The sequence below is a fragment of the Impatiens glandulifera genome, chromosome 9 (assembly GCF_907164915.1).
Source record: "Impatiens glandulifera chromosome 9, dImpGla2.1, whole genome shotgun sequence".
Lineage (NCBI taxonomy): Eukaryota > Viridiplantae > Streptophyta > Magnoliopsida > Ericales > Balsaminaceae > Impatiens > Impatiens glandulifera.
The window spans coordinates 16,080,338-16,098,898 of NC_061870.1; the positions used below are offsets into that span (position 1 = coordinate 16,080,338).

Sequence of the window (18,561 nt, forward strand, 5' to 3'; positions counted from 1 at the left end):
GTAATATTACTTGTCCACGTCGACCCAAAATAAAAGGGCAAAAAGTTGAATGAAATCTTTCTTATAAACAAGCAAGGGATAACCTTTTTGTTCAACTCCAAACTCCAAAGTAATCAATTTAGACATTAATGGTCATTTTTCATGTGTATTGTTAATTTAAATGTTGTAATTATTTCATTTGTTTGTTGATATATTTGATTAAATTATTGCAATACTTACCTAACTAATTATATTAAAAAGTGTTACGACATAAAAAATGACTATAAAAATAACAAAAATAGTATAATTCAACGTAAGGAAAATATTTATTGTCTGTAAATATAGATGATCCAAAATAAATGAACTTCAATCATTTAATTCTGCAATTGATTTAGAGACCAGACATCCCACATTGTTCAGTTTTGATTGATCACAATTGTAGTTTCCTTTGAATATAGGACATTCAATATTCAAGTCTCTTCAATTCATATATATCTTATCATATAAAATGACTTAAAATCTTAATTTCACTCATTAAAAGAATAGGCTTTGTTTGTTATAAAATATTTTAATATTTTAATTAATAAATTAAATAATATTATTAAAGGCAGGTGGAATTAAAAAATTATTTTTTTTACTTAAACCAGTTCGTAATAATATATATAAACAATACCCTAATAATATATATGATAACATTTTGGGTGTAAAAACTTACAATATTTAGTTCTATGTTTTATTTGAATATGAAAATAATTATATTAAGAATTTATGGGTTAGTTTAATTCTGGGAATAAGTCTTGATTGATTAATTAATTAAAAATTAATATATTTAAACATTTAATAAATAAATATACAATTTAAAACAAATAATAATAAGTTAAAATCAGATTAATAATTACAATGTTAACCATTCAAATAAGTTAGTACAATAATCATTAAAATCAGTGAATAAAATGAAAGTAATAAGTTGGAGTTAAATTAGTCCTTAAATTAATAATGTGTAAACACTACCATAGGGTAGTGACTATAATATTAATGATGTGACATTTTATAATTGTTAAATTGTTTTCAGATGGACCACTGAAAACGAGTTTGAAGAAAAATCCAAAGTGAGGAGATGAGGGATGTATGTTCTTCAGCTTTATTATTCGGTTTATTTTATTCTGTACCGACACATTTATTTCACACCAAATATAATATTATTAATTTCGATCTTTGCATATTAATAAATAATATTATTAATTTATTAGAAACATATAAATGATTAATTTTCAAAATTAATTTTATGATATTTTATTAAAATTTTAATTGAGATTTATAATTTGAGATTTATTAATTTGGCCTCGTTTGGTTTAGCTTTATTTGAACGTTTGTGTAATAAACTGTTATAGTAATTTTATATAATAAATTCACTTAATAAATTATAATCAAATATTATTTATTTATTTTTTTTATTTATTTCATTAGTTTATAATTATTTTATTTATTCTCTCTTATATATTTAATTTATTTTTAATCATTTTATTATTCTTTTTCATCTCTTTTATATATTTTTAATATTTTGATATATTTATAAAAACTTATAATAATAATAATAAAATATATATTTATATTTATTATTTATAATATATATATCTTAATATATAAAATAATTAAGTAAAAATATAAATACATTTTAATTTTTTTTAATTTATAATTATTATTTTAGAAATTAAACTACTCTTATTTAATTATCTAGGAGTACTTATTACAATTGAGAGTATTTATTACAACTGAGAGTATTTATTACAATTGAGATGAATCCTAACTAATTGAAATGAACGATAATGGAAAGAGTGCGAGAAGGGGATTTTCAAATGAGAGAGGGGATACTGAATTTTTAAAGTATTATTAAATATTTTTTATATATTTCATATTTATATTAAATTTTTTAAAATTATATATTTATTTTAAAATATATTATTTTTTAATTTAGGTCATTTCTTAACTTTTAAAACTATGTATTAACAAAAATATATAAAAATTAATATATTAATATAATTTATTTTCAAATATATTATTTTTTTAATTTAAATTATTTATTAATATTTAAAATTAAATTAATAAATATATATAATATTAATTATTAATAATATTATAATATAAAAAATAAATAAGTTAAGCATATAAACTGGATCATTAGTAAACTTAACTGGATCATTAGTAAACTTAACGTATTAAATAAACTAGATTATATCAAATATTTGTGTAATAATTTTCTATAAGTTAAACACATTTTACTTTAAAAAAATTTTTATCTTTTAACAAACTTAAAATTTCACAATTTTTTTTTCTCTTTCATCAACTTTTAAATACTTTTTTAATCTAATTTTTCTCCTTTTCCCAATTTTTATTATTTCTTTATTTATTAGGTATATAATTTTGTTTAATTATATATAATTATTAAATTAATTTATACAAAATTATTATAATAATACAATATAAATTTAAACATATATTTATTTTACACATTTCTTTATCTAAATAAAATTTAAACATATGTATCTCTTCACCTTATTTATATTTATTATTTAAAATAATAGTATTATTTTCCTAAATATTAATTATACAATTAATTATAATGTTTTTTTTTATAAAATATTAAAAATTATTAGCAAAAAGAATCGGAAATATATGAGTGGGTTGAGAGACTTCGTAACCTAAAAGTTTAAAATAAGAAAATTATTAATATTATATATGTTTAAGTTTTATAATGATTAAAAAGAATTAATAAATTATAATTTAAAATTTATATAAAGAATAAATTAGTCAATAGATAAAAATTAGATAATAAAAAAATATATGAACAAAATAAAAAAAAATCAATATAAAAATTTATAGAAACTAAAATATATTTATATACTTTATTTTAAAATAGAGATCAAATGGCAAGGTCATATGCCCGTTTTCATCCGAAACCCATCTAGTTAAGGAGCAAAAGTCTATCTGCGATATACTATAATAGTGTTGGTGCACTACGAAATAAACGAAATACCAACAGCTTCTTCTTCCATCTAATTCTTTATCTTCTCCTGTGTACGTGCGGGTGAGAAGATTCATTCCTTTGAAAATAGGAATTCGAGACTAGATATCGTTAAATTATTTTTTAATTTAAGTAATTTATTAATATTTAAAGTTAAGTTAATAAAAAAATTCAAATTATTTTAATAAAAACATTAAATATATAAATATATAATTAAATAGTGAGTGGTATATTATTGATAATTTATAAAATAAAAAATTAACCGTGATTAATATTAAAAAAATATAACAATATATATGTAATAATAATTATTAATTATTATTATAAGCAAATAAAAATAAATTCATTGGACAAATAAGTTGAATCACTCAAAGTTAGTGATTAGAATAAGTTGAATACAATCAGCTAAACAAAATGAAGATAAGTGAATCAAATTTACCTTATTTGTAAAATCCAAAAACTTGTTTTCTCAATATTATAGATATATAATAAATTAACTTTTAAAAATATTATAGAATTTTTTTTGTTGACTCTTAATGAAAACAAAGTCGACAACAAATTACTTAAATTTGAAAATTTGTTAATTGATATTACTCAAATAAAGTAGTCAACAAAATAATTAAATTTTAAAAAATGTTAACTAATTAGAAACTCTTCTAATAATGGTAAGGAATTAACTTTTAAAAATATTTTATTGATATTTTAGTAATACTCATATAGTTGAGTATTCAATATCATATATTTCTAGTATTCAAATTTTTTTTTATAAATTTAAAAAAAAAAAAAAAAATTTAAAGTAGATCTAAACTAATATGACATCTCAACTATTTTAGTGGGGTTAAAAATTCAAAAATAAATAAATTTAAAAGACTTAAATAAATAAATTAAATTATAAAAAATGTTAATTGATATTTCTCAAATAAAAACTCTTCTAATAATTGTTTCATGTCTTCTAAAATATTAATCCATATTTTCTTTTACTAATTGTTTAGTCTCTTAAACATATGTGCTTAATTTTATATTTAGATATTATATTAATAAAATAATATTGTCACATAAATTAATATTTAAAATAAGACAAAATTAACTCAGATCTAACAAGATAACATTATTGTGTATTAATTTAAGTAAATTAAAATCTTATTTTTCACCCCCACTTTGATTGATGGGAGATCAACTATTTTCCCTTTTTAAATATTCTTTTCATACTCAAAATATAAAATCATTTTTATTTTTCTTCTTCTATAAGTGTAATATTGATTAAATTTGTTTATATATATATATATATATATATATATATATATATATATATATATATATATATATATATATATATATATATATATATATATATATATATATATATATATATATATAATTAAAGTGTATTTCTTTTTACTTTTCTAAATATAATTAATAAGAGACTTACTTTTAAAAAATAATAATAAAAGACTCAAAGTCAAAGTCGTATTTACATAATATTTTTATAGTAACTTTATAATATTTTTTATTTAAAAAAATATTGATTGTATTTGCATGAAGATATGGACCTCGATAAAAATTTTTTTCATTTTTTCATTTATATTGATGTTTTTAGTTAGTTTAATTTTCAATATAGAAAAGTTAAAAATTCATTTCTTAGTGATCTCTTCAAATATTTGAGGGTGTTGGTTACATTTTTATCACTCAAATTTAGGGTTAGTTTTATGTTTTATTTGGTTCCGCCTTGGTTTGGTGGACTCAATTACATTGATTAAACTTTTTTGTATCGAATTATTTTGTTCCTAATAATACTCTCAATAATTGATAGAACGTTTGTTATTTATACATTTTAATTATGTTAGTGATCTATTTTCAAGTCTATATCCTTCCTCTTTATAACAATAAAAAATATAAAAAAGATGAAATAATCTTATCTCTAATTATTTTTATTTTTTCAATAAAGAGGTCCTAGAATTGGTCTTACATATAAAATCTTTCTTAGATGTATTTTAATTACCGCTAAGAAAATATTTGTTAGTCCGACAAAATTTATTGATTTATTCGACTTATTTTAAGCGCTCATCTTTAGGAGTCAAATGAGTTTGTTTGTCTTTAAGGTGACTCACAACTAAATAATCTTGTTGATTTTTTTAGATTAGAAATTTTATTTTTAAAAACTAGTCATACAATTTGATATCTAATCAATAGTTTTTATTTTCTAAATTTTATTTAATATTTAATTATTTTTTATATGTAACACATAATTGAATTTAATAACATTTTTTTAAAATATCAAGAAAAATATTCCACAACTATTTAAATTGACAATTGTACCCACTAAGATAACTCAAGTTACAAGAGTTTTCTTATAAGATCAAATGTCACGGATTTAATTTTCACTTAAAACACCTTAAATCAAGTCATGTTAATTTCCAACATTAAAAAAATTAAACTGATGATCATTTTTTTTAAACTTGATATTAGCAAAATGACACCAATAATTGAATATATTCATCATTATTATAACAAACCACACAATTTTATACAAGAAAAATTTATTAAGACACTTGCTCTTCAAAAATAAATAAATAATTATTTTTAAAACTGAATAATCAAACCATGAATATGAGTTTACTCTATCACTTATATACAAGTTCACTTTTTTTTTCTTCAAATTATTCACTAATATTAGTTCGAGCAATTTAAGTTAAAGAGTAGGGTCTCGTAGGTGTTATCCTAAAAAAAAAATTAGTCAATAAAAATATAATAATAAAAAAAGTTAAATAGATAAATTATGTCACACTCATTCCCTTCTAAAATTTAAAGCTGTAATCAAACAAGTCCTTGTCCATCAATTTTGAAACTAAATAGGACAACTCTAATGGTCCAACAAGACGGCTATAATTTTCCTGATTATATACAGCTATACATAATTTTCCTGATTACAGTTGTTTTAATTAAAAGTTATTATTATTTCTTTTTACTAACAAATTTCTTATTTCAGTAATACAAGTAATTTTATCAATCTTTCACAAACAAAAGCATATAATAAAGTTCACTGTTGATAAAAAAAAAAAAATTAACCCATTAAAATAGACCCCATTTTTTTTTAATAAACCCTAATTATTATATCAAATAAAATAAATCTAAAAACAATATTATACCATACAAAACAAAATCACTTAAATTTTAAATTTAACAAACTTTTTCAATAAAAATTGTAATTACACACAAATTTATTAACATAACATTTTTGTACATTCTATTTATTCCAAAGAGTTAATTAGCTAAATAATTCATAAGTAAATAAATCAAAACAAGTAATTTGTAAAATGATTCGCTGGCTCAATTGATAACAACACAATTTTCTTTTTGTGATTTACTATTGTACAATTAATAATAAATTATCATTCTATAAATTAGAAAAAAAATAAAATCTATTAAATTAGTATTATTATTTTTATTATTTCAATTAATCGAAATACTATTCCAATTTTACATTTTTTTTTTAATGTTTTACTTATTATAAAAGCCGCGTCCAACGGTGCCTCTTATCGACAAGACGTGGCCGCCACCACCGCCGGATTTCTCTCTCCTTTTCTCTCACTAGAAATGTCTCCAATTTTCGGGGATCTTGTCACCGAGAATAATGGAACCCTAAAGAAAGGATCGCCAAAACCAATTGAAGGAAGAAACAATCCAAACCCAAACCCGATTTTCTCTCAAATCCCTCCTGGCCGGAGAACTCTCTTACTATTTCTCATCCTCCTCCAATTATCTCTCATAATTTTTGTTATTCAATCTCCCAATGGATCTCCACCGCCGGATTCACTCCACCGTCCCATATCCCCCGCCGTTTCAGAATGCGACGGCCGTCGAATCTACGTATACGACCTCCCACCCATGTTTAACAAAGTATTTAAAGACAAATGCATCAATGAATTGGATCCATGGACGTCTAAATGCGACGCCTTTCAAAACGAAGGATTGGGTCCTTTAGCTGCAGAGGATGTCGCCGGAATCGTACCGGAGGAGATTCGTCCGGCGTGGTACTGGACTGATCATTATTGGGGAGAAGTAATTTTCCACAATCGAATGTTGAATTACAAGTGTAGAACAATGGAACCGGAATCTGCTACCGCTTTCTATATACCCTTTTACGTTGGACTCTCAGTTGGGAAACTGTTATGGGGGAATTACAGTGCTCAGGAACGTGATCGGAGTAGTGTGATGATGATGAACTGGATTCAAGATCAGAAATGGTGGAGAAGATCTAATGGGTCAGATCATGTAATGATGTTAGGGAGATTAACATGGGATTTCCGTCGTTTAATTGAAGAGGATAATGATTGGGGGATTAGTCTTCTTCATATGCCGGCAATGAAGAATATTATCCGTCTTTGCGTCGAGAGAAATCCATGGGACCATCTTGAAATCGCAGTACCTTACCCAACTATATTCCATCCAAGAACAAATCAAGATATATTATCATGGCAGAATTACATACGCCGGTGTAATCGAACCAGTCTATTTACATTCGTCGGCGGGGCGCGTGAAACAATCAAAAACGATTTCCGAGGAATACTACTCAACCAATGTCTCAACAACTCCGGCGGCTCTTGTCGCCACATGGACTGCGCACGCACCAGCTGCGTCAGTGGAACAACATCGATAATGGAAGCTTTTCTCTCGTCGGATTTCTGTTTACAACCGAGAGGAGATGGGTACACGCGCCGGTCGGTCTTCGACTGTATGTTGTCCGGTTCGATTCCTGTGTTTTTCTGGACAAGAACAGCGTATCTACAGTACGAGGGGTTTGTTCCGTCGGATAAGGAGAGTTATTCGGTGTTTATTGATCGGAGAGATGTGAGAAATGGAACTTCGATAAAGAAGGTTCTGGAAAGTTACAGTAAAGGAAGGATAAAGAGGATGAGAGAAAAAGTGATTGAAAATATTCCAAATTTTGTTTATGCGAAACCTAATCGCCATGGATTGACGACTGTGAGAGATGCTTTTGATATCACCATTGATGAGGTGTTGAAGAAGAAGTACATCAAAGGAAGACAATTACAATCCTAATTTCATTTTTCGAGATTCCTGTATTTTTTTTATTTTTTATTTTATTTTGCAGATTATATTAAAATATTCTTTGTTGTATAATAATACTTTAATAATATTCACTTACCTATATAAATAAATGTGATATTAGTATTTGATAAATCTTATTAAATTATCTTTGAAATAAATTAATGTTTCAATGAGAATTCAATTAAGATTAATATCTCTCTAATTATTTTGTTATTTTTTTATTATTATGAAAGATGGATGCACGAGTAAAAGCCAAACAAAGTAGGTCCATATAGAAATACTTTATATTATTTTATTTATGTGTTGAATAAGATAATATTCTTAAATATTGGTGAATCAAATTAATTATTTATCTTGAATAGAGCTTGAGACAACAGTTGCATTAGTCTATTTATTATTACTATGTGCCCATACAATATTTAGAGTTTGAGACAACAGTTGAATTGGTCAAAAAAATATATATATTTAATTTGTTTTGGTTTGGTCTAGTGGTAACTGGTAAGGTCATGATGAAACAAAATAGATGTACATTGCAAAAGAGTATTAATGAACAAATGTAAAATAAATTCCTTATATTGTTACTTAATAAATAACATATATTTATATTTTATAGAATTGAATGGAAGAGATAGTGATTATGCATAACAAATTTCTCTTGAAAGAATATAAATTTGTCATGATACACAATTTCACAATACTTAACACATAGTGAATATATTGAAAAGAAAGGTACGAGAACAATTATGTATTGATTATAATTATTCTTATAATTTGAAGTCTTAATTCGAAGTTTACGAGTATTTTTATAACTTGAGGAGGAGAGAATACATGATATACTATTGTTTCGTTTTAAATCCTTTTAGGTTAATGAGTTACAAAATATAAATGTATTTAGTTTTGAATCATACGAAAACTATGCTAAATAATTTTCTATAAATGGCAACAGATGATCTTATATAACAAATACTATATATATTTTTTTTAAATCAACTCATCTTCAATTTGTTAAAAAAACTTAAAAGGAAAAAAACATGAATTTGAAGTAAAGGTAAAACAAACATTTACCTTACTTGAAAAAAAAAATCAAATGACATTAAAAGAAAACAACATTCAAAATTTTGAACATAATGAATTTCAAACACTATATTTTATGTTATGAAGCACTCTAATTAATGATTTCAAGTATTATTTTGTCTTTTACATTAATTCCTAGTTATATATGTATCTAGTTGAGATTTTGTTATTTTATTAGTAACTTAGAAGACTTTCAATTAGACTTATAAATAATTATGAACATCTCTGCAGAAGATTTTGTTTCTTATTTCACGACAAACAAACAAATGTAACACTGTCATTCACCAGGTTCAAGACCTGCAACAATTTTTTTTTTTTTTTTTAGAAGTTTTAATTTTTGTTTTTTTTATCAAATGGGCTCGGATCACTGTTCAACTTTAATAGTGATTTTAAAGGTGACTAAGATTATGAGAATATATTCATGATTTTTTGAAAAGTTTTATTTTTAATATTTTATAAAAGGTTTTGAAATCACTTTTAATCAAAAGTAAAAACTTTGTTAGATTATAAGAAATGCAACTAATAAAAATATATACATATAGTTAGACACCATAATTTACCTTTAATCGGTTTTAAGATGATAGAGATCATGAGAACATAATTAAGTAACCTTGGACAACACAATCTAGCTAATCTAACTAAATGTATCTATTTTTTTCTTATTTGAAGTTGCATTTCTTATAATATCAAGGGAGACAATTTTAACCAAGAATTCATGTTAGATTAAATGTTTCATAAAGACTGTGTTTGGATTATGTAATTCAACATTATGATGAGTGGATCCAACTAATCTTGTTACGCTAAAAAACAGTTGACAATGAAATCTAATATTGAGATGAACTAAGGACATTAGATGGATTAGAATATGCTGAGATTAGAATGATATTACCAAAATTATCTTAAAGATTATGAAAAACTTAGACATTAGTGTTTGAAAGTAACAAAATAAAATAACTTTTGATATGTATATAATATCTGTTAGTTACATTCCTTATATTCTTATGTGTTAATTTAACGTTGAGTTTAATGAAAAGTTTTAAATTTAAAGTGTTTATAATAAACATAAAGGCATATTAGCCTAGTTTGTTAGAGCGTTGTGTAATAATGTGAAGATCGCAGGTTCGAGACCAGCATAGGACAAATATATTTTTCAGTTTTCACAACATTGCACGGATAAAATAAAAACTGAAAGAGAAACTAAATATTTAGTATTTTTCGTCATTTCAAAGATTGGATTTTAATTAGAATTTGGTTATTCACTATTTACAAGGATCCCCATCCATGACTAAAAGTTTAAAACGCCCAACACCCAACTCATAATTGATGAATTACAAAATGAAAACCAAAAACATAAAGGCCTATTAGCTCAGTTGGTTAGAGCGTCGTGCTAATAACGCGAAGGTCGCAGGTTCGAGACCTGCATAGGCCAAATATTTTTTTCACAACATTACACGGAGTAAAATCAAAAGACAGAAACTAAATTTTAGTCTTTTTCGTCTTTTCAAAGACCATTTTTTAATTTGAGTTTGGTTATTCACTATTTACAAGGATCTCATCCATGACTGAAAGATTAAAACGCCTAACTCATAATTGACGAATTAGAAAATGAAAACCGAAAACGAGAAACTAATTTTTTTTTTGTCTTTTTCGTTCTTTCAAAGATTCGATTTCAATTAGAATTTGATTAATCACCATCTACGAGGATCCTCGCTAACATAAAGGACTATTAGTTCAGTTGGTTAGAGCGCCGTGCTAATAATGAAAATAGAAAGAGAATAAATAATTTTTCAGTCTTTTTCGTCTTTTCAAAGATTGGATTTTAATTGGAATTTGGTTATTCACTATTTACAAGGATCCCCATCCATGACTAAAAGCTTAAAACGCCCAACTCATAATTGACGAATTAGAAAATGAAAACCGAAAACGAAAAACTAATTTGTTTTTTTGTCTTTTTCGTTCTTTCAAAGATTCGATTTCAATTAGAATTTGATTATTCACCATCTACAAGGATACTCACTAACATAAAGGACTATTAGTTCAGTTGGTTAGAGCGCCGTGCTAATAATGAAAATCGAAAGAGAGAAAATAATTTTTCAGTCTTTTCGTCCTTTCAAAGATTGGATTTTAATTGGAATTTGGTTATTCACTATTTACAAGGATCCTCATCCATGACTAAAAGATTAAAATGCCCAACTCATAATTGACGAATTAGAAAATGAAAACCGAAAATGAGAAACTATTTTTTTTTTTGTCTTTTTCGTTCTTTCAAAGATTTGATTTCAATTAGAATTTGATTATTCACCATCTACGAGGATCCTCAGTTCCTCACTAACATAAAGGCATATTAGTTCAGTTGGTTAGAGCGCCGTGCTAATAATTAAAATCGAAAGAGAGAAAATAATTTTTAGTCTTTTTCGTCCTTTCAAAGATTGGATTTTCGCTATTTACGAGGATCCCCATCCATGGCTGAATGATTAAAACGCCCAACTCATAATTGACAAATTAGAAAATGAAAACCGAAAAAGAGAAACTAAATTTTTTGTCTTTTTCGTGTTTTCAAAGATTCGATTTCAATTGAAATTTGGTTATTCACCATCTACGAGGATCATCGCTAACATAAAGACCTATTAACTCAGTTGGTTAGCGCGTCATATTAATAATGAAAATCGAAAGAGAGAAACTGAATTTTCAATCTTTTTCGCTCTTTCATAAATTGAATTTTAATTAGAATTTGGTATTTGGTATTTTGTTATTCACTATTTACGAGGATGCCCCATCCATGAAAATGATTAAAACACCCAACTCATATTTAATGAAATAGAAAATGAAAACCTGAAAAGAATTTTTTGTTGTTGTCTTTTTCGTCTTTTCAAAGATTTGATTTCAATTGAAATTTGGTTATTCACCATCTACGAGGATCCCCGCTAACATAAAGACATATTAGTTTACTTGGTTGGAGCGTCGTACTAATAAAGAAAATCGAAAGAGAGAAACTAAATTTTTAGTCATTTTCATCCTTTCAAAGATTGGATTTCAATTGGAATTTGGTTATTCACTATTTACTAGGTTCCCCATCCGTGGCTGAATGATTAAAACGCCCAACTCATAATTGATAAATTAGAAAATGAAAAACGAAAAAAGAAACTAAATTTTCTATCTTTTTTGTTCTTTCAAAGATTCGACTTCAATTGGAATTTGGTTATTCACCATCTACGAGGATCCTTGTGAACGTACAGACCTATTAGCTCAGTTGGTTAGAGCGTCGTGCTAATAACGCGAAGGTCGCAGGTTCAAGACCTGCATAGGCCAAGTATAATTTTTCACAAAATCTCACAAACAAATTGAAAAAGTGAAACTAAAATTTCATTGTTTTTCATCTTTTTAAAGATTAGAATTCAATTGGAATAATTTTTCACAAAATCTCACAAACAAATTGAAAAAGTGAAACTAAAATTTCATTGTTTTTCATCTTTTTAAAGATTAGAATTCAATTGGAATTTGGTTATTTACTATTTACGAGGATTCCCATCTACGACTGAATGATTAAAATACCCAACTCATAAATGACTAATTAGAAAATAAAAACCCAAAAAAGAAACTATTTTTTTTTGTCCTTTTCGTCTTTTCAAAGATTCGATTTCAATTGGAATTTGGTTATTCAACATGTACGAGGATCCATACTAACATAAATGCCCATTAGCTCAGTTGGTTAGATTAACATACTAATAACGCGAATATTGTATGTTCGAGACCTGCATATGCCAAATATAATTTTTCATAACATTACACAGATAAAATGAAATTTGAAAAAGAGAAACTAAATTTTCAGTCTTTTTCGTCCTTTCAAAGTTTGAATTTCAAATGCAATTTGGTTATTCCCTGTTCACGATCCATCCATGGCTGAATGATTAAAACGCCCAACTCATAAATAACGAATCAGAAAATGAAAACCGAAAAAAGAAACTATTTTTTTTGTCTTTTCCGTCCTTGAAAGATTGTATTTCATTTGGAATTTGGTTATTCACCATGTACGAGGATCCCCGCTAAACATCCATCCATGGTTGAATGATTAAAACACCAAACTCATAATCGTTGAATTCGTATGTTTAATTCTTACTGGATGCACGCTAATATCAATATCAATGTAATATCATCATTCATACATTTATAATTCTTCACTCGTTGGATTGAAGCACAATTATTAAACTTTACATAAACAAAATTAGAAAATGATAACCGAAAAAGAGAAACTATTTTATTTTATCTTTTTCGTCCTGTCAAAGATTTGGTTTCAATTGGAATTTAGTTATTCACCATGTACGAGGATCCCCACTAAGCATCCATGACTAAATGATTAAAGTTCCCAACTCATAATTGACGAATTCATAGGTTCAATTTCTACCAGATGCACGCCAATATCAATGTATTCTCATCATCCATACATAACGAATTGGTGTGGTAATTTCATAACATGTGAACAATTCTAGATTTGTTTCTATTTTTACCAACCTAGTTAAGACATTAAATTAGTTAAGTTTTATTTTTCACCAAAATCAAATCAAGATTGTTTCGCATAAATAATGGGTTATGATGAAATCAAAGGTGGACTGAGAACATTTATTAGAACTAGCAAAAAGTCAATGTGTTGCACAAATGTAAGTTAATACGTAACAATTTATATTAACTATTTTTTTTTTGCAAAAAATAAAATTAGAAAATAAAAAACGAAAAAGAGAAACTAGATTTTATTTTTTTAGCGTCCTAGTAAATTGTCATTGGTCGAGCGAGAATCTTCAGATTTGTTTGTATTTTTAATAGCCCAGTTAAGACATTAAAATATTAAATAACAATAGAAAAATAATTTAGTTAGTTGATGACATGAAATTAAAAAATAATGGTTTATGATGTAATCTTAGATGGATTAAAGAATATTGATTAAAATTATCAAAAAAAGTATGTGCATTGCAAGATTGTAAGTTTACACGTGACAATGTATATTAACTAAAAACTTGAAAAAAAAACAAAATACAAAATAAAAACCGAAAAAGAGAAACTATTTTTTCTATTTAAGTGAAGTTGATGCTTCTCCCTAATAAAAGTTTAATTTTTATATAAAAGCATATTTTAAATTTGTATAAAACTAACAAAATAGAGATATCCAAAATATGTTTACATGTTGAGTCATTAATGGTTCACTTGAATCAAACCGTAAAGTTGTGCGATTTATTTTTCAAATTACAATTTGTTATTTTGACTTGGAACACAAGTTTTTTTGCGATGACATGAATGGTAGTGGTAATAATAAATCCTTATCAAAATTGGATGTAATTGCAATAAAATGAAATAGTTAAATTAACCAGTTTATTGATAACTCCATAAAAAAAACACCAACAATGAATCTCCTAATTTATCACCAATCTCAATCTCTAATTTTTATCTAAAACGAGTAAAAAACAATCGATGAGAAAACAAAATTGTACCCCCGAAAAAACCCTTTACATCGGTTTCTGTGAAAAACTCGAGGTTCGAGAAGTTTAACATCGGTTTACGTGTAAGAAAATTTCTTTTAAAATAAAACATTATTTTTAAAAGATTTCACTAATTTCTGACAACTTTTAAAATTAATTAAAAATATAATTAATTTCGGGGTTTAATTTTAAATAATTTGGGGATTTATGGTAATCAAATCACAATTTAATTTTTAGAAAATCGTTTAGTTTAAATTAATTAAACATAATTAATTTAAAAGATTATTTATTTTGAAATAGAGTCACCAATTGATTTTATTGAAAATCAATAAAAGTTGGCATACATATATAAACGTATTGACTATAGTTTTCTTTTAGTTTGGTGATACTCAAGAAAGAGCTTTTGCACTTTATCCTCCGTACATGTTTTAAAAACAATCTTTACTTATAAAGTTGATTTTTGCAAATCGGTTGTATAACGTTTGAATTTTAACCGATTATTCTTTCGGTCCTAGACATGCTTCTAGGTTTTAGTGCTATTTAAAATATTGAAAAATCAATATTTAAAATGTTGGTACCTGTTGGTGATGATAACTAGGGAGGATTATACCGAAAGAATATTAGACATTTTAAGGATGTTAGGGTTTATTAATAAAAACCAAAATTCCATAGTCAAAATATATTTTTTGGAATAATCCCAAAAAATATTTTGAAATCATTTTCTATTTTTTTCGGGATTTTTAGAAAATTGTTTGGGGTTCCAAAATTATAAAAATAATTTAGGGTTTTAAAAGGAGGAACCAAATAGGCCTTAGGACTAGAGTCCTAAGCCATGGGTCTGTTTTTTATCGGTCGGGGTCAGGAGACCCATAGTTTGGGTGCTAAGGACTATCGGTCCTTGGATGAGATTACCGATATAGGTGTATAAACCTATCAGTCCTGGGTTAGCCCTAGACTAAGTTTCTCGGTCGAGGTGTATAAACCTCTCGGTCCTGGGCTAGCTTTGGGCTAAGTCCCTCAGTCTTGGGTTCAGGAACTCTCGGTCTCAAGTTAGGGACTCTTGGTCCCAATTTTGGGATTCTCAGTCCCAAGGTCAGACCATTCGATCCTAAGGTTTGGGAGTCTCGGTCCCATGTTGGATCTCTCGGTCATATGTTAGACCTCTAGGATTTATCAGTCTTAGCTCAAGAACATCAATCACATCTTTCGGTCCTATTGAAATTCTCAATTCTAGGTTCAAATTTCTCGGTCCCAAGTTTCGATCTGAACCGAGGATCCTCGGTCGGATCTCTCGGTCCTAGGCTAACAAGCCTCAGTCCTCAAGAACACAAAAGTGTAGGTTTTTAAATTCATTTTTTAGCTCTGATTCTTTGATCTAAGAGCAAGGATAGCTTCAAAAAGCTCATAGGAATATGTTGATAATCATCTCAAGGTATCAATCGACCTGGATGATGATCAATTTGTCCATAACAATTTGTGATAGAAAATTGAGTTTTTGATTTTAAAGTTGTTTTGAAGTGTAAAGAACTATCCAATAACTTTCTTATACTACATATAGTTGATTGATACCAAAATAAGAACACTGACTGCTTGTTTGAACCAATTCAAGAATTAAAAATTTTCAATTATTTTGAAAATTTTGATTTTGATCAAAATGATTGGGATGGATAAAAAATGATCCAAAGAGTTTCCCAACATCATTAAAATAATGTTGGGATGCTTTCTGGGTTGTGATTCAAAATAATTAGCCCAAGAACAACAAACCTAATTTTTGGATTTAAAAATTCAAATTTGAGTTTTTTTTATTGGTTCCATCTTATCTAGATAGTTTCTAAATGATCATAGAATCATTATTCAACCATAAAACAGCATAAACAACAAGCATATAATCTTATGTAATTTGAAATATAAAGATTTCAAATTCAAACTATAAATATGAATTAGAGGGTGATTGAATCCTTACCAAGGATTGGAGAACAATCCTTAGACCTTAGGGAAACTGTTGGGATGCTCAGATCTAAGATTTTTAAGGCCTTATCCAAAGTTTTCAAAAAATCCGAAAGCTTGAAGCTTTAATGGCAGATTTATGAAAATCGATGATTGGAAGGAGAGTGGACCTCTTGCCTTCATATCAACTCAGGGGAGCTATTTATAGTTGCCCAAGGTCGGTTGGTCCATTCAAGTGGACTGTATCAACCAAAATTCATTTATTGTATTTTAGCTATTCTTCCTCAAGTTGGCCGGAATAGGGATGAATCATTCCTATTCTTGTAGGAGAAATGATCACCATCGTAGGGTGATCATTTCATGTTAGCCGAAATGGTTGACTAACGAAGGAGTTATAAGTTGTAAAAATCAACCACAAATCCCCACCTCGCATCTCATCATGTTTACTCTTATCGTGATTTTTTTTACCCCCACTTCAACAAATCAACAATCAATCCCCCAATCAACCACTTCGATCAATCAACATCTCATTCATACATTTTTAATAAATAATATCTAATTTGTTAAGAAGACCTCTTATATTTACCCTCACTTCGGTAAACCAATCATTAAATCCCAATCAACATTTCATCTCGTGACCTCATAGACTTTCACACACATCTTATTCCCTCGGTAAACCACACACCAATCCTAGTCGACCTCTTGTGACTCATATGTTTTCATATGCCTCTTTATCCCATCACAAACGACCCACCAATCTTAGTCGACCTCTTTTACCCCACTTCAACAAATCAACAACCAATTTACACACCTCTTATCCCTCTTTAAACCAATCACTAATCCTTAGTTGACCCTCATCTTGTGACTCACACTTTTTCATATGTCTATTTATTCCTTCATATGCCTCTTTACCCCCTTGACAAATAACCCACTAATCTTAGACGAACTGTTTTACCCCCCCCCCCCCCCACTTTAACAAATCAACAATCAATACCAATTGATCACACACCTCACCTCGTCAAACCAACCACTAACCCCCAATTGACAATCATCTTGTGACTCATACTTTTTCATATGCCTCATTTTCCCCTCGGCTGACAAACCATCCACCATCCGACCACCATCTCGTGACCTCATACTTTCAAATGATCGTCAAACCAACCAATAAATTCGACCTCACACTTTCACACAACTCTTATCCCTTGTTTAAAAATTATGCCACCATATTTTATACTAAAGAATGCATCCTTTAACACCAATCTCTCAAATATTTATAATACTCACTTTTTAATTTTCAATATTTGGATTTGAATCCTAGTCTTAGTTAAATTTCTTGAATTGATAAAATAAACAAGAACTATTTGATTGAGTTCTTGAAGAGAAAGATTGAAATAATATTATTGATTGAATGAATAATCTTTACAATAATTTATCTATTTATAATAGTAATAGAGAAATAACTAAATTGAGAAAATATAGGATTTGGTTATTATATTTAGCCTAATTAATAGGAGATAAAATATAGGATTTGGTTATTATATTTAGCCTAATTAATAGGAGATAAATAAATAATTTCTCTTATTTATTTAATACTTTATCATCCCCCTTCAAGCGAAAAGGTGAGGCACAAACCGTGAGCTTGCTACGTAAAAGAGCAAATCGATGAGAAGAAAGACCTTTGGTGAAGATATCAGCCACTTGATCTTCAGTAGGAATATATTGGATGAGTAATTGTTTACGAGCAACTTTTTCCCGAACAAAGTGAAAATCGATTTCAATATGTTTTGTGCGAGCATGAAATACCGGGTTTGCTGATAAGAATGCGGCACCAATATTATCACACCATAGAACCGGAGAAGAAGAAAGTGAAACTCGAAGTTCACTAAGTAGAGATTGAATCCAACAAAGATTAGCAGTTGTATATGCAAGAGCACGGTATTCAGATTCAGTACTAGAGCGAGCAACTACTTGTTGTTTCTTAGAATTCCAAGAAACGAGGTT

General features: G+C 27.0%; 1 protein-coding gene and 2 non-coding genes across 3 annotated transcripts; all 3 read left to right on the forward strand.

The window, feature by feature from the left end:
* Window positions 1-6,539: 6,539 nt before the first annotated feature.
* On the forward strand, window positions 6,540-8,100 carry LOC124915471 (xyloglucan galactosyltransferase XLT2-like). Its single transcript, XM_047456192.1, has one exon. The coding sequence runs from the start codon at window positions 6,596-6,598 to the stop codon at window positions 8,060-8,062; it is 1,467 nt and encodes a 488-aa protein (XP_047312148.1). The 5' UTR covers window positions 6,540-6,595; the 3' UTR covers window positions 8,063-8,100.
* A 2,400-nt stretch (window positions 8,101-10,500) lies between these two features.
* TRNAI-AAU lies at window positions 10,501-10,574 on the forward strand. The gene has a single exon. It is a non-coding gene; the product is annotated as a tRNA-Ile (tRNA).
* A 1,806-nt stretch (window positions 10,575-12,380) lies between these two features.
* TRNAI-AAU lies at window positions 12,381-12,454 on the forward strand. The gene has a single exon. It is a non-coding gene; the product is annotated as a tRNA-Ile (tRNA).
* The last annotated feature ends 6,107 nt before the right edge of the window (window positions 12,455-18,561 follow it).